Source organism: Hippocampus guttulatus, chromosome 3 (genome assembly GCF_054856545.1).
Source record: "Hippocampus guttulatus isolate MCC_2025c chromosome 3, RoL_Hgut_1.0, whole genome shotgun sequence".
Lineage (NCBI taxonomy): Eukaryota > Metazoa > Chordata > Actinopteri > Syngnathiformes > Syngnathidae > Hippocampus > Hippocampus guttulatus.
Window position 1 is genome coordinate 27990565 of NC_141263.1, and position 20065 is coordinate 28010629.

At 43.0% G+C, this 20065-nt stretch overlaps 3 protein-coding genes and 2 pseudogenes across 5 annotated transcripts; 2 read left to right on the forward strand and 3 right to left on the reverse strand.

The window, feature by feature from the left end:
* The first annotated feature begins 38 nt into the window (after window positions 1-38).
* On the forward strand, window positions 39-3664 carry LOC147208096 (uncharacterized). Its single transcript, XM_086107915.1, has 2 exons — window positions 39-974; window positions 2406-3664. The coding sequence occupies exons 1-2, from the start codon at window positions 857-859 to the stop codon at window positions 3275-3277; spliced, it is 990 nt and encodes a 329-aa protein (XP_085964041.1). The 5' UTR covers window positions 39-856; the 3' UTR covers window positions 3278-3664.
* A 492-nt stretch (window positions 3665-4156) lies between these two features.
* LOC147208097 (uncharacterized) lies at window positions 4157-7131 on the forward strand (annotated as a pseudogene). Its single transcript, XR_015100543.1, has 2 exons — window positions 4157-4593; window positions 5611-7131. The product of XR_015100543.1 is annotated as an uncharacterized LOC147208097 (transcript).
* Window positions 7132-8884: 1753 nt separating this feature from the next.
* On the reverse strand, window positions 8885-11838 carry LOC147208098 (uncharacterized). Its single transcript, XM_086107884.1, has 2 exons — window positions 11094-11838; window positions 8885-10455 (listed from the first exon to the last, which is right to left on the reverse strand). Exons 1-2 carry the CDS (start codon window positions 11212-11214, stop codon window positions 9254-9256), a joined length of 1323 nt encoding a protein of 440 aa, XP_085964010.1. The 5' UTR covers window positions 11215-11838; the 3' UTR covers window positions 8885-9253.
* A 356-nt stretch (window positions 11839-12194) lies between these two features.
* On the reverse strand, window positions 12195-15125 carry LOC147208099 (uncharacterized; annotated as a pseudogene). The gene is made up of 2 exons (XR_015100545.1): window positions 14709-15125; window positions 12195-14015 (listed from the first exon to the last, which is right to left on the reverse strand). The product of XR_015100545.1 is annotated as an uncharacterized LOC147208099 (transcript).
* A 1176-nt stretch (window positions 15126-16301) lies between these two features.
* LOC147208100 (uncharacterized) lies at window positions 16302-19204 on the reverse strand. The gene is made up of 2 exons (XM_086107889.1): window positions 18941-19204; window positions 16302-17644 (listed from the first exon to the last, which is right to left on the reverse strand). The coding sequence occupies exons 1-2, from the start codon at window positions 18969-18971 to the stop codon at window positions 16401-16403; spliced, it is 1275 nt and encodes a 424-aa protein (XP_085964015.1). The 5' UTR covers window positions 18972-19204; the 3' UTR covers window positions 16302-16400.
* Between the last annotated feature and the right edge of the window lie 861 nt (window positions 19205-20065).

Sequence of the window (20065 nt, forward strand, 5' to 3'; positions counted from 1 at the left end):
CCATACACAAGACGCATGGGATACATCTTGGTGGGGGTAATGTATTTATTTTGGATGTTTTATTTTGTTTTTCCAGTACATTTATAATGTGAGTAACTCATATGTGCATTTTTGCTGTTCGCGGGCCTGGTTCCCTTGGCCTACGAATCGTGACGCTCCCCTGCATTGAAGTGAGCACCTTCGACAGAAGTAGTCCTTTGTGGGCGCAGCACAGCTCTACTTTACGAACGGCAAAAGGAGGGATGAAATCCTTTAAATGCAGTTTTATTAAAAGGGGGAAAAAAGACGTTTGCACCGCAGCACGTTCGAGACCACGACACTTCTCGTAACGAAAAGCACATCCTGCTTCTCTTACTTCAACAGCCAATCAGAACCTAACAACACAAAATCTAAGCAATAATTTAGGTATTCATAGCAGGAAATAATATGATGCTCAAACATATAATTATAATAATAATATAACATAAGCTTATATATGCATTTATAACTTGTTCCCTGAATTTTCTGTGATTTGTAATTTGACTTGTTCAATAAAGATTTTTGGGGGAAAAAAAGAACATCGACAAGGCTACGTCCCTACGACAAAAATAGGCTCTCTCGACTCACCTTTTTTTCTGAAATAGTAGCAAACGTACGGCCTTGATACACTACTTCCCGGCACTACTTGATATGGAGGAAACCATTTTTAATTAAATGTTAGCGTCTCGATAAACTCGTCTCAGTGTACGTGAAGTGTCTCGGCCTAGCTCATTTTAGCCTAGCTTGCTATCCTGCCAACAACGAGCCGCGCTTGCCCTCTGCAAATCGCTCAGCAGAGACCAAACTTGAGCGTGAAGTGCTGTGATCACCACGGGAAATGTGCGACAGACGTGTGAAAGAAGAGAACGAGGAGGTACTTTGTGGACAGAAAAAGGCGGACAGCGAACGACAATGCCAACCACTGGACTCTGTTACCGAGAAGCCTTACCGTGCAGGTTCGTTCACTTCTTGCTAACTTGTGCTATAAATTGGCCCCTCACTCGAGCTGTACCAAGGGTCTTTGCATTTTTTTTTTACATTGACCTAAAGGCTTGATTGCATGACCCTTTCAGCAAGGGTGAAGATAGATATAGAATCTATATCCATCAGTGGTGGGAAAACTACGGTCCGCGGGTCAGATCCGGCCTGTTGGTCGTTTTAATCTCGCCGCCAAAGATTTGTTCAGAATACAGTACAAGGTTTGAGGTAAATTATGCAATTCATTTGATTTTGACTTGCAATGACAGGCGTTCAACATCAAGTGACGCAGTGACCGGACCCCGTAAGAAAGAGAGAGAGTGCACTCGAGAGCGAGCTATTTCCAATAATCGCAAGCCATCTGCAGCAATGTCAACGAAAAGAAAAGTCGACAGTGAGTGCCGGGTGTTTAAGAAGGAATGGACGCCTAAATACTTTTTGACCGAAGTCCGATCCAAGGCTGTATGTCTTATCTGCCAAGAAACTGTTGCGGTTTTAAAAGAATACAACATCAGCCGTCACTTTTCCACCAAGCATGCTAATTACGCCAGCAACCTTTCAACACAAGAACGTACAGCTACCGCTGACAGGTTGCTAGCAAGTTTGCAGGCTCAACAAAACACCTTTATTCAAACAACTTCCATCCAAGAAGCAAGCACAATGACACGTTTTTTTACTGGCATTCAAACTAGCAAAAGCCAGTAAGCCTTTCTCCGAAGGGGAGTTTCTTAAAAAGTGCATGTTAGAGACAGCAAGTATTTTATGTCCCGAGAGCAAGAACAAATTTGAAAAAATTGGCTTATCACGCGGGTCAGTGACTCTCCGTATTGAAGTAATTGACGAACACTTACACAGTGCCACAGGAGTTGCCGTTGGAACCGATAGATCTCCAATGTGACATGATGTTAAAGGACAAGTTCCACTCCCTGAAACTGGAGTTTTATGCTTCGTTAAGTGCAGCCAAATTTCCAAACATCCAGAAGATGGCACAGAGAATGCTGCTGTTGTTTGGCTCGACATGTGTGCGAGAACAGACTTTTAGTGTGATGAACACCAACAAAGCACCCCACAGATCCCAGATGAGTGATGAACACCTCAGATCTGTTCTGAGAATTGCGACAACACGATTACAACCAGACTTCAATGCACTGGCTAAAATGGGTGAGCAACAACACCGCTCCCATTAAAAAGTATGTTAATACTTTACTGCTTTTGTTCTGATATGTTAATAAATCTATCTTGTGCTGACCCGGCCCGTCTATCAAATTTTAAAAGTCAATGTGGCCCCCGAGCCAAAAAGTTTGCCCACCCCTGATAGAGAGAGACAGATCACAACTGCCGAATGAGCAAGACGAAGCGATGCTTAACTCGAGCAATCAAACCTGTGTTTGTCTTTTTGTGTCCGTCAGACATCAGTGATGTCGACCTTCCTCTTGACCAGCCACAAACCCCTCACGTAAAAGTGGAAGAGCAAGAGGCAGACATCACAAAGTTTCCACTGAAGGCTGTCGCTGTGAAGAGTGAAGAAAGTGATGGAGACAACTCTGAAGACTCTCAACCAGACAGCCTTTTTGCTCCGCTGTCAGATAGCGACGACTTGACATCACACTCTTCGAACACCAATGATGGTGAACGCTCGAAAAGTGACTGGACATGTCGTGCTCGCAAGAAACGCTCAGAATGTTCTCAGTGTGGGAAGACTTTTGTTGCAAAGTGGGGTTTAATAATTCACATGAGAAAGCATACGGGCGAAAAACCTTTTGTCTGCTCAATTTGTGGTAAAGGCTTTGTTGTAAAGAATAGTTTAATAAGTCACTCAAGAACACACACTGGAGAGAAACCTTTTGGCTGTTTAGTTTGTGGTAAGAAATATTCTGAAAAAGGACATTTAAGAACACATTCACGAAAGCACACTGGCGAGAGACCTTTTGTATGCTCAGTTTGTGGGAAAAAATTCTCTGCAAAAAGCAATTTAACAGTACACATAAGAACACACACTGGCGAGAAACGTTTTGTATGCTCAGTTTGTGGCAAAAGCTTCTCTGTGAAGGATAGTTTATCAAGGCACACGCGAACGCACACCGGCGAGAAACCTTTTGCCTGCTCAGTTTGCGGGAAAAAATTCTCTGTAAAAAGCAATTTAACAACACACATAAGAACACACACTGGCGAGAAACCTTTTGCCTGCTCAGTTTGTGGGAAACAATTCCATGTAAAATGCAATTTAATATCACACAAAAGTAGTAAAATTAATATAAAGCATTTTCCTTGCTCAGTCTGAAATGTAAGTTTCATGATTATTCAGCATCAGCTGGCGATAAAAGCATTCACCTGGAGTGCACGATCTCAACTCAACTGTATTTAGAGAGGACTTTCAAACAGCCATCGCTGCAAAGTGCTGTACATGGAGCAACTAACATATATAACAGTAAAGCAACAAGTGGGTAACAAAGACGATAGAAAGCACCGAACAGCAAAACCAAGAACAAAGCTGAGTCAAATGCCAAAGAATACAAGTGAGTTTTGAGGCGGGTTTTAAAGATGGGCAAATAAGGAGACTTGCCGAATGTTCAATAAACCAATCTCTTGTCATTGTTAGACAAACACGTGTACCGATGGCAAGAGGAGCAGGAAATTACATTTCAAATAAATTGTAAAGAAACTTGAACTCTTGTTAATACCGTATTTTCCACATTAAAAGGTGCACTGGATTATGAGGCTCACCTTCAATGAATGGCCGATTTTGTAATTGTTTTCATATACCGTATCGGTATATTAACACGCTACAGTTAAGTTTTAGCACCAGGGCCCCTTTCTGATAATAAAATCTACAGATTCACCATTCTTGCAATTATTTAACGAGTCACTTTGTGGCAGTTTCTGCTTGAATTTCGGAATTGCAGTATGCCAGACTAAATAAATCGGCAATTTTCAAAATTGACAGCGCTCTCTATGATTTGTGAAAAGTCGCACAAAGAGGTTCCGACTGGTAAACGTGGAAGACTGCAATCGTGACTTTTGGATCGCGTCATCTAATGGTAAATTTTTAACTTCGACTCTCCAATTCAGAAGATGGCGCTAAAATGTCCTGAAACTTGTTTGCCAACTGCCAAAAGAGAGTGCAAGAAGAAGTAGAAGAAGCGTAAGCGTAAGCGTAAAGGCCAGCATCATCTCTGGCGTCACTCAGCTAAATCCCTGAGTCGTGCTGGATGATATCATTGTTCCAGATTTCGTACCTAATTTACCGAATCTACGACACAGGACCTTCATCGTTACTTACTGGAGTAAACCTTTGTTACAAATTAGGGTCCGGATAAATTCGTCCCGTGTCACCTTGAAGTGTTTTCTGGCGAGTTTACCTTAGCTTAGCTTGCTAACAGCTAAGAAAAAGCCACGCTTGACGGCGCCACGCCGCTGAGCGGAGATCAAGTGTGAGTGTAAATTGTCGTGATTATCGTGTGAAAATGTGCACACAAATCGTGAAAGACGCGTACAAAGAGGACGTTTGTCGTGCAAAAGAGGACAACGGGGGGCTACTTCTGTTACTCGAGGCTATTTTCAAGCAGCATCATGACGACGCGTTCCACAACGGAGCAGGTTTGTTCACTTGTTACTCTCATTGGTTGAGGAACTAGACGAGATTTGGAACAACATTCCTCGTTGTATTTCTTGGCGCTCGCGCCCTGTTCCATTTTCTTCCCTTTCAAGGTTTCTATTGATGTTTCGTTTTGCACTTGTGTAAAGTCACTAGAGTGTTTAACAACAGTCGTTCCCGTTTGTGGGTAACAAGGCTTCAATTGTATATTTAATACAAAACATACTTTTGGATATTTTTATCCACTATCGCTGATACTGAAGAACATTTTAATGCTAAGGAAACATTAGGGCAGTGGTTATTTTGTCGTGACCTGCGACTCGGCACTGAACATTATTTTGCCCCGAATCGCGCGAGAACTTGGTAGAGGGAGTGGTAAACATTTTTTTTTCCTTGTCACACAATTTCAGGAAGTGAAATCACTATTCAGTGACATGAAAAGTATTTGCTCCCTTATTACATTATTAATTAATATTTAGAGAGGACTTAAGATCATCAGCATGTCTTCACAAGTAAAATGAAAACTTTCTCCCGTAAAATAACAGTGAACTAAAGTTTGTATTGAACTTAACTGAACGATAGCTAACATAGGTGGATGATTTTTTTTTGATTCGGAGAAAAGCCAGGCACGAATGCGAGAGAGAATGAGGAAGACCAAAGCCGAGATTCAAAACCAAACCTCACAACTGTGAGGCAGACTGGCTAATCACTCACCCACTGCGATGATTAACAACCTTATTTGCATTTAATACAAAGTCAGACTCAACGTAAAAATCCATGTTGATGTCTCCGTTTTTTGCTTGCGGTAAAATCAAGAACTTGGCAATTATTGGGCACTCTAAAAAAATATTTCACTTGATGCTTCATATTTTTCTGAACTTCTGATGTGCCGTGGAAAGGCACAAAGTCGTTCGTGTTCCAAAAGCATGACAAAAAACATGTACTGTTGCATGAAAGTCACCGTGGGAGACTTGAGCAAAGCTTGACTTTCACCAGGTTTGTCTTCTCGTGTCCTGCAGACAACGGTGACCAAGATCTTCATCCTGAGCATCTGGAGCCTCTTAGAAGTGGAGAGAAGGCGCAAGAGGCTGACAACGTAAGCTCTCCATTGACTGTCATAACGATTGAAGATGACAAGGCTGACGGAGAGAGCCGCGGAGGCTCACGAGTGGACAGCGTCTCCTCTCCGCTATCAGATAGTGACGCTGTGACAACACCCTCTGCTCAGACCGATGAGGAAGAGGCTGAGGATGAAGAAGAACACTCCGAAGGTGGCAAAAAACGTGTGAAATGTTCTCAGTGTGGCAACACCTTTTCCAACAAGTCATCGTTAACCAGACACACCAGAATACACACAGGAGAAAAACCTTTTCCCTGCCCAGTTTGCGGTAAAAGATTCTCTATCAAGGGTCATTTAATAACGCACACAAGAACCCACACCGGGGAAAAACCTTTTGCCTGTTCAGTTTGTGACAAAAGATTCTCGACAAAGGGACATGTAAGAACACACACAAGAACACACACTGGAGAGAAAAGTTTTGCCTGCTCAATCTGTGATCTGCGAGTAAATCAAAAGATTCACTTAATCACTCACATGAGAACCCACACGGGGGAGAAGCCTTTTGCCTGTTCGTTTTGTGAGAAAAGATTCTCTGTTAAGGGAAGCTTAATTCGGCACACAAGAACGCACACTGGTGAGAAACCTTTTGCCTGCTCAGTCTGCACGGCGCGTTTCAGTGATCGCTCCGCACTGGTGCAACACATGAGAAGACACACCAGGGAGAGACGCTTAGCCTGCGCTGTATGCGGTCTCGGATTCACCCAAAAGAGGAGGTTCAGAAGTCACATGAGTACTCACAACGAACATAAGCCTTTTGCCTGTTCGATTTGTGATAAAAGGTTTCCTCGGGGGGGAGATTTAAGAACACACAAAAGAACACACACTGGGGAGAAGCCTTTTGAATGTGCAGCATGTGGCCTTGGATTCACTCAAAAGATTAGTTTAACAAATCACATGAGAACACACACTGGAGAGAAACCTTTCCCCTGCTTGGTTTGTGGGAAAGCATTGACGACAAAGGATCATTTGAAAACGCACACAAGAACACACACGGGAGAGAAACCTTTTGCCTGTTCAGTGTGCGAGAGAAGATTCTCTGTAAAGGGACAATTAAGCACACACATGAGAACGCACACTGGCGAGAAGCCTTTTGCCTGCTCAGTCTGCACCTCAACGTTCAGTGATCGCTCAGGATTAAATCATCACTTGAAAAGACATGCACGGGAGAAACCGTTTTCTTGCTCCGCTTGTGACAAAAGATTTCATCTGAGAGGCTCCTTTACAGCGCACATGAAAAAGCACACCGGTGAGAAGCAGATCAGTCGTGGGGGGCGTGATGAACAATTGCCCCCATAAGTATCAGCTCAAGAAACACAAGTGCGCTGGCGAGATACTAAAAATTGATCGTAAAGAGACTCTTGCCGGCACCAGGTAAAAATGTATATGTGAGCTCAAATAAAGGCCACTGAAACAGTGAAAAGGCCCGGTATCTTTTGTTGGAGCATTTCCAGCTTTTTACAAGTTTCTATTCAAAGTCCTGACTTCAGCTTAGTTGAGATTCTGCGGCGTCGTCCTGGAGAAAGCCGTTGACACCGGGCTTCCTGGTAACGTGCTGAAAGGCAAAAGGAATTGGGAATCACAACAATTGGGTTCCTCTGCTGGAAGGGTGCCCACACAGGTGCCTTAACTAAATGCAGGGTCCTAACTAGAGGGAATTTAAACATGCCTATTCTAAATTAGGAGGAAAAAAAGGAGAGTACTGTACTGTAGGGGGGAATTTTGTAAAACTATTTTGAAGGTCTTAGAGATTCTTTTTAAGTCATCCAGAGTTTGCATGTTCTCCTCGTGCGCACCTTTCAAAACATGCATGGCAGGTGAATGGAACACTCCAAATCAGGCGTGTCCATCGGCGGGCCCGGAGGGCCAATGTCCTGCCTGTTTTCCAGTTCTCCCGGTTGCAACACACCTGATTCAGATGATTAGCTCACAACCACTCTGAAGCAGCACTGGAACCATCCTGATTATTTGAATTAGGTGTGTTGCTCCTGGGAGAGCTGGAAAACAGGCAGGATAGCGGCCCTTGAGGACTGACTTTGGACACACCTTGTTCAGTTAATTCCGTTTTTCACGGCCCTCTGAATAGGGATCACTCTTTCTGTACTTTTTTGACACATTTATCGGAGCACTTTGCAGCAGAAGTAGTAGATGAAACAGAAGTAGTTACAAAAGCTGTAGCAGTAGCAGGTAATAACCTAAAGCACACATAAATGCAGTAAAAAAAATGAATATATCTCTTTTTCTGCATCACGATGTAAATAGGTATAGAATTGACATTAATACTTTTATTTTAACAATACATTTAATACTTTAATCAACCATGATTTCACTTATGTATTATTATCGTCATCATTATCCATTATTTTAAACGTAAGAAACCATACATCACAAACATATCAAGTCGACTCGAACAAAAGAACTACAAGTCCCAAAGGTCCAAACCGGAAGTGGAGCGCCAGCATGATTAAGCCCAGCTGCAACGCAATGTACTTCGTTCAAACATCAAATTGCAGCTGGACAAACATGACAACTATGTAAAATGAGTTAAATAAAGACACCACTGTTCTCACAACACTTTAGCCCACGCCGTTTACATTGCCGATTGCGAACGGTAACTGACTTAGATTGCATTGCGATGGACACAATGCAAAGCAGACAAACAAAGCAACCGATCATCATCGAATCCAAAGCTAACTTTAGATATCTGGTAAAGAAAAGCACACGCGTAGCTTACCATTGGGCCATGCCGACGACGAAGCGAGTGTATTCACTCACGTAACATAATGCGATGCTGCTTTTTATACGTCGCGCGAAAGGTCACCAGTCAGTGGCAGCCCCGCCCCTCTTAAAGCGTCAGGTGAATCCAACACACCTGCTCTAAATGGTCCCAAGGCGTGACTGTGAGCCCGAATGTTGTGACTGTGAGCCCGAATGTTTGTTGGTCTATATGTGCCCTGTGATTAGCTGGCAACCAGCAACCTCTGCTGTCAACCAAAAGTGATGTCACAGTTATGCTTTTGCCTGCACATTTGAGTATGAGTACGCCTGGTTTGTCAAAACCGGATGAGTTGAATTGCAACTGCGTCAGGCTGTCAGCATCAAAGGTCGGCGAGCAGAATCATTTCCGCACACTGCCTTTGAAATGTGGAACCTCGGCGGTTCGTAGAGAGAGTTGTTTTATTGATACCAACTGCCAGGCTCAGAGGACCATTTAAGCCTGCTGTGCCCTGTGAGCGATTATAATTTTGTGTGTGTTGGATGATTTTTTACACGACCATAAAAAAAGGTGTTTTAATAAATTTTGATGTGTTGTAACCACACTGGAGGGCAATTTAAAGACTCATATTTTTTTTAAATATATATTTTTTTACATGGTCTCCCTATCAAAGATATTTAGCTAAACTGTATTTATTGCATTGAGGCTCTTGACAACGGTTCCTGGACATGATCACAGTTTGAATACTCGTATTTTATTCAGAATCACATAGACACGTTTACTGGTCACCAAGAAGAGTCCAATTTTTCTTCACAGATTTGCTGAAGCTTTATTTAGCGCCGCTCTTCTCACCGATGCACTTGTGTGACTTCACCAGCTGCTTGCGGGGGAATTGTTTATCACACACATTGCAACCAAAGGGTTTCTCTCCGGTGTGCGTTCTTGTGTGTATTGTCAAAGTGCCACTTTGATTGAATCGTTTTCCACATATGGTGCATGAAAACGGTTTCTCCCCAGTGTGTGTTCTGATGTGATGACTCAATCCCGAACGATCGCTGAAGGTTAAGTTGCACACTGAACAGGCAAAAGGTTTCTCTCCTGTGTGTGTTCTTGTATGTCTTTTTAAATCCCCTTTTCTGGAGAACCTTTTAGCGCAAACTAAACAAGCAAAAGGTTTCTTGCCCGTGTGTGTTTTCATGTGCTGAACCATCACCGTACGATCTCTGAAAGATAAGTTGCAGACTGAACAGGCAAATGGCTTTTCGCCAGTGTGTGTTCTTGAGTGTGTTTCAAACTGTCCTTTCCGAAAGAATCGCTTGCCACAAACAGAACATTCAAAAGGTTTCTCTCCTGTGTGTGTTCTCGTGTGTACTCTTAAATGTCCCTTTTCAGCAAAGGTTTTACCACATACTGAACAGGTAAAAAGATTGTCTCCGGTGTGTGTTCTTGTGTGATTGGTTAAACTTCCCTTTGTAATGAATCTCTTATCACACACTGAGCAGGAAAAAGGTTTCTCCCCAGTGTGTGTTCTGATGTGATTAGTTAGGCTTTCCTTGACAGAGAATCTTTTATCACAGACTGAGCAAGCAAAAGGTTTCTCCCCAGTGTGTATTCTCATGTGTCTCTTTAGCGACGACTTGTTGACAAAAGTTTTGTCACACTGAGAACATTTCCAGCGTTGGTTGTCAGCGTGACATGTCTGATCACCTTTGGAGTCCTCGTCACCATCGGTGTCAGAAGAGTGCGATGTCATGTTGTCACTCTCTGATAGAGGAGCTAAGAAGTTGTCTGCTTGCAATCCTCCCCACTGCTCTCTATCAGATTCTTCTTCTTCATCATCATCATTTTCACTCTTCACAATGACAGTCAATGGAAAGTCGATGATGTCACCCTCCTGCTCTTCATCTTTTATGTGGGGAGTCTCCCGTTCCTCTTCATCTTTAATGTGGGAAGGCTCCTGCTCGTCTCCGTCTTTAACACGAGGGTGTTCTGACTCATCTTGCTCTGGAGGAAGGTCAACTTCACTGACCTCTGCACATCGCAGCAAGACAAGCACACAAGGTTTGGGAAAGTTAGCAACATGTAGGGAATCCTTTGCTTAAATGTAAAATGTTATTCAAACCAAATATGTTTTCGATTTTAGATTATTCAAAGTAGGTGCCGTTTGCTAAAATGACAGCTTTGAACACAGTGGTATTTTCTTAGTCAGCATTATGATGCGGATGATGATTTATGACCGGGAATGACTTTCAGCTCGCTGATCTGCTTGATAAAGATCTTGAATTTCTGGACCTGTGAATGTGTTGACGGTTTAAGACCATTTAAATTTGAAGTTGTTTCCGAACTTTTGCCGAGGGCTGTCAGTGCTTTCTCTCCACCCAAATGCCGTTTTCTGTTTTTTTTTTCACACTTTGTTGCCTGCTCTAAATCATTGAAACGAACGTACAGTTGTGAACGTTGCTTAAAGAGTTAAAACATTAAGATCAACGGATATTTTTGACGACTGATACGAATTGATGTGAGTTCAACACTTCGTGCGGCAAAGGCAGCAAAAGAAATGGCAGACTGTCGAGCTGAAGTAAAAGGGAACAAAACCCCGAGCCTTATCATGAAAAGAAGAGTACGTGGAGTGACGGTCGTAAGCAGCTGATGGGAAGACGCGAACCAACCTGCTCTTTGTACTTCGTCCTTCTTGAAAACGGTGTCCAGGGGTTGACGCTGGATTTCGTGGTCCGCTTTTGTCGCACAAAGTTCCTCCTCATATTCTTCTTTCACGCGTTTTGCGCACATGTTCACACGACAATCACAACACCTAGCAGTCACGCTTGATTTGTGCAAAGCGATGCGTGGACATTGCGAATGCGTTTCTTTGTTAGTGGCTAGCAAGCTAAGCTAATCTCCGTTAAATTAGATCGAAAGAGCTCCATCGTGCACCGAGACAAGTTGATCCACACACGAAGGTTGAATGGATGACGTTTTGCTCCAGGAAAGTCCAGTGTGTTCAGTCCGAATTCGGAAAATTATTCCGCGAAGCGTGAGTCTTGTGATCATTTTGGGCCAATTACATCATCGATGACGTTTAACGCCCATTTCCGCTCTCTGCTTTTTGCGTGAAATCAAACCAGATTAACATTTAACAGCTACACTGAATTTACGTTGCAGGTATCTGTAATCCACTTTCTTTGTCAAAATAAACACTTTTAAATCACATCAGTCACTACAGTCTTCCAGTCTGCAATAAGCGTATTGCAGCCACCCCAGAAAAAAACCCGTTCAACATCAATCTTGTTCCCAGTACTGCAGAGAAACACGACATAGTTAAAATGATTAGAAATTTAAAAAAAGTAGACACACCTTGGTCCACGTTATAGGGCGCCGCCACTTGTACCAGAAGGAGTCGCTTTGCTTTGTTTTGCCAAATGCGGAAGTCAAACTCCTAAAATGTGAGCGTACCTTTTCACAACCAAACATACCTTTTGTCACGTGAAAACTTGACTCGTCCTATTAGAACGGCAAACCTTGGGTCGCCACCTTACAGATCCGGAAATCAGCGACTCTCGTCACGGCGTCGCGGCCAAACCACGCGCGCAAAAGAAATTGGAGGCTTTGGCCCCCCAAAAACCCCGAAATGCAGAGAATCACACACATTTCTTCTGTGAACAAAACAAAATGCTTTGATTGATGAGACATTATTGAACATGTCATATTATCATGCGGGTCACACTGGTGGTCAGTCAGGAAGGAGAAGTCAAGAATGCATTTAGACGTACTTAAAGTTTAAAGTGCTTTATTAGCAATGAACCTTGTTTTTTTTTTCATAGACTGAAGTCGCCTGAACCCGAGCATAACCCATTGGCTATTAAAAAAGTGCTGGAAATCAAACAAAGATTTGTACTGTCACACTTTTAACAATTGTGAAGCACACCTAATAGCCCGAACTTGAGCCGATAGACCTGGCCTACTGTATATTGTCTACATTATTAAAAGTGCTGTAAATTAAATAAAGCCTGTCTGGGGACACTTTGACTGAACGAGCACAATACTCAAATGAAATAGCCTACAAAGTGCGGTGAATGTAACAACTGGGGACACATTTACGCAAAGGGGAAGGAAAAAAAAAAGAGTGTAGGACAAATAAAGGATATCTTAACTTAAAAAAAACAAACAAACACTTTCAAAGTTGCGTGTATACATGTTCAAGGCTAAATAGACAAGTCATCATATCATAGATAAGATAACTATGATAAAAATGAAACACTTGAAAAGGTGAAAAACGCGGTCAAGCCAAGGCTTTTAAACACGCAATGTTGTGTAACTCTCTTTGTTGTTGCGTGTTTAGTTTGACAGTACCCAGCGGGCACGTGACATCTGATTGGATTTTGATGTCATATGGAGGTTGAATTGACATCAGACGCCCAGTGGCTTAACTTCAACTCGGCTGTGGTTCAACTCTTATCGCAGTTCGACGACCTTGATTTGGGAATCACAGAGACACTTTGAGAGCATGCCACCAAGCCAGTCCGCTTCTTTCCCATTCATGTCACGCTTCCTTTCCTGCCGCTCTTCTCGCCGCTACACTTGCGTTTCGTCAGCAGCTCCTGGCCGGGGAATTGTTTTGCACACGCGCCGCAAGGCTTTCTCACTAGCGTGCGTCCTCGCGTGGGTCGTCAAAGTGGCCTTCCGAGAGAATGTTTTGCCACAAACGCAGCACGAAAACACTTCCGTCGTCCCTGTGTGCTTTCTCATGTGATAACTCAGTGCTGAACGATCACTGAAGTTTAAGCTGCAGACCGAACAGGCACAAGGTTTCTCTCCGGTGTGCGTTCGCGTGTGTCTTTGTAACACTTCCTTTCTGGAGAACCTTTTAGCGCAAAGCAAACAAGCAAAAGGTTTCTTGCCCGTGTGCGTTTTCATGTGCTGAACCATCACCGTACGATCTCTGAAAGATAAGTTGCAGGCTGAGCAGGCAAACGGTTTTTCGCCAGTGTGTGTTCTTGAGTGTGTTTCCAATTGTCCTTTCCGGAAGAATCTCTTGTCGCAAAGCGAACACGCGAAAGGTTTCTCTCCGGTGTGTGTTCTCGTGTGATTTGTTAAGCTTCCCTTTGTAATGAATCTTTTACGACAAACAGAGCAGGGAAAGGGTCTCTCCCCGGTGTGCGTTCTCATGTGATTTGTTAAACTGTCCTTGACCGAGAATCTCCTCCCACAAAGTGAACAGGCAAAAGGTTTCTCCCCGGTGTGTAGCCTTGTGTGTCTCTTTAGTGATGACTTGTTGACAAAAGTTTTGTCACACTGAGAACATTTCCAGCGTTGGTCGTCGTCGTGATGTGTCTTCTCACCTTTGGAGCGCTCGTCATCGGCTGTGTCGGTGTCAGAAGAGTGTGACGTGACGTCGTCACCGTCTGAAAGAGGAGCTAAGAGGCTGCCTGCTTGTGATCCTCCATCACCATCTTCTTCTCCGTCATCATTTTCACTCTTCACAATGACGTTCAATGGGAAGTTGGTGACGTCAGCCTCTTGTTCTTCATCTTTTTTGTGGGGAGTCTCCCGCTCCTCTTCCTCTTTAAAATGAGGGTCGACAAAACTGACATCTGCGTGACATAGGAAGATAAAACACACAAAGGTTTGGTCAAGTCAAAGTTTGCTCAATGGAGTGTTATGTTGTGACTTTGTCTACATTGTGCAAGAATTTTCTTTCGGGAAATGTTTACCAAGACTCGAGAATCACATCCATGTTCCTTCCAGTACCATTGAAACGAACATTGTCTAGTACAAGATTGTGTCAAATGTTGCCCACTGCTCATCCTGGAAGGGGGGGATTCTCCCATCCGCGGCCCCCCCCCCCTTCTCACGGTTTCTCATTTTTCCCCAGATGGGGTTTTGAGAGATTTCCCTTGCCCTCTTAACGGTCAACTGTGGGCACGCGAATCTCTTTGAGACTGTTTGTGATGAAGGGCGACATCAATAAATGTGACTTGACTTGACAGTGACGCTTGGAAATACAACATGTAGCATTTTTCAGGATACCAAATAATTCATGTGTGAGTAAAAAAAGTAAAACAACAACAACAACAACACACACAAAAAACCCAGACATCAATCTGGATTCTCGTGTTTAGAATGTTTGATTAAAAATAAATGTATGGGCAGTCCAAGTGCTTCGACCACCTGACTCACGGTCCTGAAGTTTGGGTTTGAAATTCCTTTCTACTAACCGTCGTTTTCGGAATGCAATTTCAGGATTACATTTCGACACCCTTTGGCAGTGTAAGAAGGGAACTAGCCTGCTCCGTGTGGCTCATCTGGAGCTTTCTTGAAATCAGCGTCCAGTGTTTGACGTCGTCCCTCGGTGGCCTCTTTGGTTCCACAAAATTCCTCCTCGTACTCTTCTCCTTTCACGCTCTTTGCCCACATTTCCCCACCATAATCACAATATTCGATACTCAGGCGTGATCTCTGCAAAGTGGAGCGCTGACATGACAAAGGTGTCTCTTTGTTAGCGGCTAGCAGGCTAAGCTAAACTATGACGGAGGATAAGCCAAACGAGATAGAAGGTTCAGCGTGCACCGAGAAGACTTTATCGAGACACGGAGGTTTCAGGAATGACGCTTCACTCCCGTAAAGTCCCGATGGTGTTCAGACCGAATTCGTGAAGACTTGTTCCGCGGAACGCTAGTCGAGGTTTGTTTTCATTTCGGGGTTGTTACGTCATCGATGACGTGAGTGCCGATTTCCGCCCACCGAAAGCAACAGTGGATATTGTGCTGCAAGTATTTTTTTAATCCATTCATCCACCCGTTTTCTCACGTGCTTCTCCCCACGAGGGTTGCGGCCGTCTTGGAGCCCAACCCGGCCGTCTTGGGGCAGCGGGCGAGGTCAACCCTCAACTTGTTGCCAGCCAACCGCAGGGCACACATCGACGAGCGACCATTCACGCTCACAATCCCACTTTGGGACAATTTAGAGCATCCGATTAACCTGCCACGCATGTTTTGGGAATGTGGGAGGAAACCGAAGTACCCGGAGAAAATTTACGTCGGCACAGGGAGAACATGCAAACGCCAAACAGGAAGGCAGGAGTCTGGAATCGGATCCCGCACCTCTGCACTCAGGCGCACGTGCGCAACAGTAGTCAAAAATATTATTTTATCAGGTATGCGAACCTAATTCTTCCCCATCGCAAGTATTGTTGTAGATGTCCACAACTTACAGCATTTCACCAATTTAAAACTCGATTTTGATTGCCTGGAAAGGGGCCAAGAGATATCTTGAATTGCCAGAAATGATGAATATCTGCCAATGAATTATCTGGAACTATCTTGAATTCATCTCAATTCAAGACTTCTACGTGTCCCTTTTCATGTATTTTCAATTCAATTTTATCCAGGAAAAAATAACGTTCATATTGTGATTAGTTGTGTCTTCCTGTATTAAAAACATATATATTTTAAGGTATTTTCTGTGTAAAATACGTGTTTTATAAATACACGAAGAAAAGATCATGCATAGGAAAAATGCTGTCTCAGGAGAGAAAATGACAGATTCTCGCAATGTTGCAGTTCATCTATCACGGACCCAAACTCTCCAGACATTTCTGTCAATCATATCTAACTTGTCGTCAGAAAAATTCTCAGAATGTCTTGTCAATCAGCGGTTTATAGCCACCGTCGCAGCAAGGCCAACTTGCTGGCAATTTTGTTACGTCTATTCAAACACAATTTCTTTCCAAATGGTCTATCGGCGAATTTAACATTTGATGGCTGAAACAACAACTGAGACATTATACATTGGACTTGAGCTCCAGATTTTCTCCTCTCAAGGGTGGATCTGAAAAGTAAGTCCCATATAAAGGCACCGACAATGGACAGAGAGCACTGTCAATGTTTGAGGACTTTAATTTGGAATCACGTCGAAACTTTGACACATTGCCACAAAGAGGAGTCAGTGTGGTCACAGTTGACCCGGAGCTTCACCGCTCACTGCTCTTCTCGCCGGCACTTGTGTTTCTTCACCTGATACTTGTGGGGGAATTGTTTGTCACACAAGCTGCAACTGAAGGGTTTCTCCCCCGTGTGTGTTCTGGCGTGTGTTGTCAAAGTGCCTTTTTGGGAGAATCTTTTGCCACAAATGGCGCATGAGAATCGTTTATCCCCGGTGTGCGTTCTCCTGTGCTGAGCCAGTCCTGAGCGATCACTGAAGGTCAAGTTGCAGACCGAGCAGGCAAAAGGTTTCTCGCCGGTGTGTATTCTGGAGTGTGTACGCAAATCTCCCTTCCTTGCAAATCTTTTGGCACAAACCGAGCAGGCAAAGGGTCTCTCCAGAACGTGCGTTACCATGTGTGCGTTCAAATGTTCCTTGTGAGAGACTCTTTTCCCGCAATCGGAGCAGCTGAAGTTTTTCTCCCCAGAATGTCGTCTTATGTGATTGTTCAAATGAGCCTTACGGGTGAATCTTTTACCACAGAGTGAGCAGACAAACGGTTTCTCTCCAGTGTGCGTCCTCATGTGATTTGTTAAATTGTTTTTTTGATTCACTCGAAGACCGCAAACGGAGCAGGAAAATGTTTTCTCCCCAGTGTGTGTTCTTGTGTGCGCTATTAAATGTGCCTTCTGAGTGAATCTTTTGCCACAAAGTGAGCAAGCAAAAGTTTTCTCCCCAGTGTGTGTTCTTGTGTGTACAATCAAATGACCCCTCTGAGTGAAATTTTTACCGCAAGCCGAGCAGGCAAAAGGTTTCTCCCCCGTGTGCGTTCTCGTATGTGCAATTAAATGTCTCTTTCCAGAGAATGTTTTACCGCAAACCGAGCAGGCAAAGGGTCTTTCTCCAGTGTGTGCTCTTGTGTGTCTTTTCAAGGATGACTTGTGGATGAATGTTTTGTCACACCGAGAACATTTGACATGTTTGTTGTCAGTGTGACGTGTTGTACCACCTTTTGAGAGCGCACCATCATCGGCGTCAGGAAAGTCTGACGCTACGCAGTCAGTTTCTGACAGCAGAGCCAAGTGTGCTTGTGATGCTCCACGACGGTCTTCTTCATCATCGTCATCATTATCACTCTTGACGATGACAGTCAATGGCAACTTGGTGATCTCACGCTCTTGCTCTTCCTCTTCCTCTTTCATGTGGGCCATCCCCAGCTCCTCTTCCTCTTTAACGTTGGGGGACTTCACCTCGTTCTCTGTCTTCTGCTGCTCAGGCCGTATATATTCTTCACCGATGTCTGCAAAAGCAAAAAAAACAAACAAACAAACAAATTAAACATTAAATCCTGCATACTGGTTAGGTTGCCCAGTTATATAAAAAATTTTTGGGCAAAAAGCAAATACCGTAAATAAATAAACGAATAAATGAATGAATAAAAAAGCCCGTCTCCAATACTAGGGTTAAGCCATGCCCTGCTCCATGCTACAATGTCACTCCTGTACTGAAAATATATTGAATAACCTCCAGTACGTATTGCGTGTAGTTTATTACAACAGCTGCTCGCACTATCGATGTTGACCAGGTTGTGGAAAAATGGTGGCTTTGCAACGTACAAACTCCCTGTGCGTCATGTCTTTAACAATGTGCATCATGAGTGACTCACTATTTCCCGACCGGGCTTTCTTCTTACGTAAAACAAAGTGAAATGCTGCAATCCGCCTCATGCTGTCTGTTTCCTTGCGGAAGAAGATTTCCCCTCTGTGCTCCGCACTTGGGTTGCAACAGTCTTCAAACCGACCTCGCAGCGGACACTTGTGTTGGTCATCGTCTGATGCTGTAAACCGAACTGATCCCAAATGACAAACTAAACAGTGCCACTTTTGTAAACAAGCTCTTGTCTTTTCGCTGCTGGGAAAAATCATTGTTTTTGTTTTTAATTAATAAAACGTGACCCCAAAAAGATTGATTGATTTAGAGCAGACCCCTGTTTGTACAATATTGCCCAGACATAGGCTGCAGGAAGGACTTGCATGACCAGGGTTTGTAAAAGCATTTTGTTTTGTTTTTTTGCTGGCAGCCATTTGTGACAAAATCCAACCCACAAAATTTGGGTTGAATTCTATCCAGGTATAAAGGGAGGGTTTACATTTCCATAAAAAATATCCCACGCATGTCAGCAAAATGAGATGAATAACACAACTCTATGGAGGATCATCATGCCTGGGACAAAGGGACTGCTGTGTTGCCTCCTTTGAGACTGCCCCATTCATTTCCAACTGGAATTTGCATCACCATTGTAACACATAATACGGACGTACTTCTCACATCATGGCTCTTGTGCCATATTTGAACCACAACTGCTAAAACTGAAACGAGTCACATCCAATTTTGTCTGGAAAAAAATGTCAGAATAATAAATGACAAATGAAAATACATAAAGAAAAAAGTATGAGCAATATTAAGATGCGCTGCTAGGCGCCACTATGCACTACCTGCTTGTTGGGGACCAGTCAATGAAGCTAAAACAGACATCGCATTGTTAAGAATAAAAAGGAATTCAAATGAACGAGGCGCGAGTGGCAAGTACACAGACCTGCTCTGTGCAACACATGCTGAGGCTTCATGAAAACAGCTTGCGGTAGTTGACGCTGTCGCTTCTTCTTTTTCTTTTTTTCGTGGAAGTTTCACTTCGTACTCCCTTTTCACACTTTACGCACTGATATTCACGCGGTAATCAAAACACGTTATGCACACACTTCTTCCCTTCTTCCATATGTCTCGCAAGCAATCAGGTCTCTTCGATGGCAGCTAGAAAGCTAAGCGAAGCCAAATTAGGTCGAGAAGCTTGACATGTATCGGCCCAATGTAGGAAGGAAGGTCGAACGGTTGTTCGGGAGTTGTAGTTTTCCGTTTAAAAATTCAGTGTCGTTTATGAAATATGTAATTGATATAAGCCAATAAGAACGCGCTGCTGGCAGACGTCACTGCAACGCGACGTAACTTGCAAGCGTGGTAAAGTCTGTTCTACTTTTTGGGTTTATGATTCTGAAGAAAAGAAAGTACACCGTAGTGACACAGGTCTTAATTAAGCTTCAGCTAAATTCAAGACATTTGCAGGTTTACACCTTCTATAACTCTGACCTTTACATCATTTATTTTGGGCTTTCCTAATTTATTACGTCATTCGAGAAACAGATCATAATTAATCATAGATTATTTTATCATTTACAAATGTAAATGTGCTAAGTAAAACACGTTTTTCCTTGTTTTGGAAAAGTTAGATGAATCTTTACTCTTTATGTCAGGTGATAAAAAGAAGCTGTCAGAACCTTGAAATTGTGTTTCCATTGTAATATTTTTCAGTATGCATTTGTTTTCTTTTAATAACCCTGGCATTTTTGAAATATGTATTTTAAAATAAAAATGTTTTTTGAAAATACATTTTCTCCTGTGTGTTATGTCTGTACGTCGATTACATTTTGTAAAATTATTTCCAAAATGTTTCCGTGAAATAAACCACAAGCGTTTTGCTTGGAGAGATAGATAGATAGATAGCATAGAATCTATCTATCTATCTATCAGATAAAAGCAAATTGCCTGTAGTACTATATGTCTAATAGAAGATAATTTAAAAAAAAAACAACAACAACAATACAAATTGGCAACTTGTCAGTGCACATTAGAAATGACAATATATTAACTTTCCAAAAGTGGAAGA

What these genes read in the sequence shown, in the direction of transcription:
- LOC147208096 (XM_086107915.1), top strand. Translation starts at nt 857, where the DNA reads ATGTGCGACAGACGTGTGAAAGAAGAGAACGAGGAGGTACTTTGTGGA. An exon ending in CGAGAAGCCTTACCGTGCAG is followed by an intron (nt 975 to 2,405) that starts GTTCGTTCACTT and finishes TGTGTCCGTCAG; the next exon opens with ACATCAGTGATGTCGACCTT.
- LOC147208098 (XM_086107884.1), bottom strand. Translation starts at nt 11,214, where the DNA reads ATGTGCGCAAAACGCGTGAAAGAAGAATATGAGGAGGAACTTTGTGCG. An exon ending in GGACGAAGTACAAAGAGCAG is followed by an intron (nt 10,456 to 11,093) that starts GTTGGTTCGCGT and finishes TGCGATGTGCAG; the next exon opens with AGGTCAGTGAAGTTGACCTT.
- LOC147208100 (XM_086107889.1), bottom strand. Translation starts at nt 18,971, where the DNA reads ATGAAGCCTCAGCATGTGTTGCACAGAGCAG. An exon ending in GCATGTGTTGCACAGAGCAG is followed by an intron (nt 17,645 to 18,940) that starts GTCTGTGTACTT and finishes TTGCTTTTGCAG; the next exon opens with ACATCGGTGAAGAATATATA.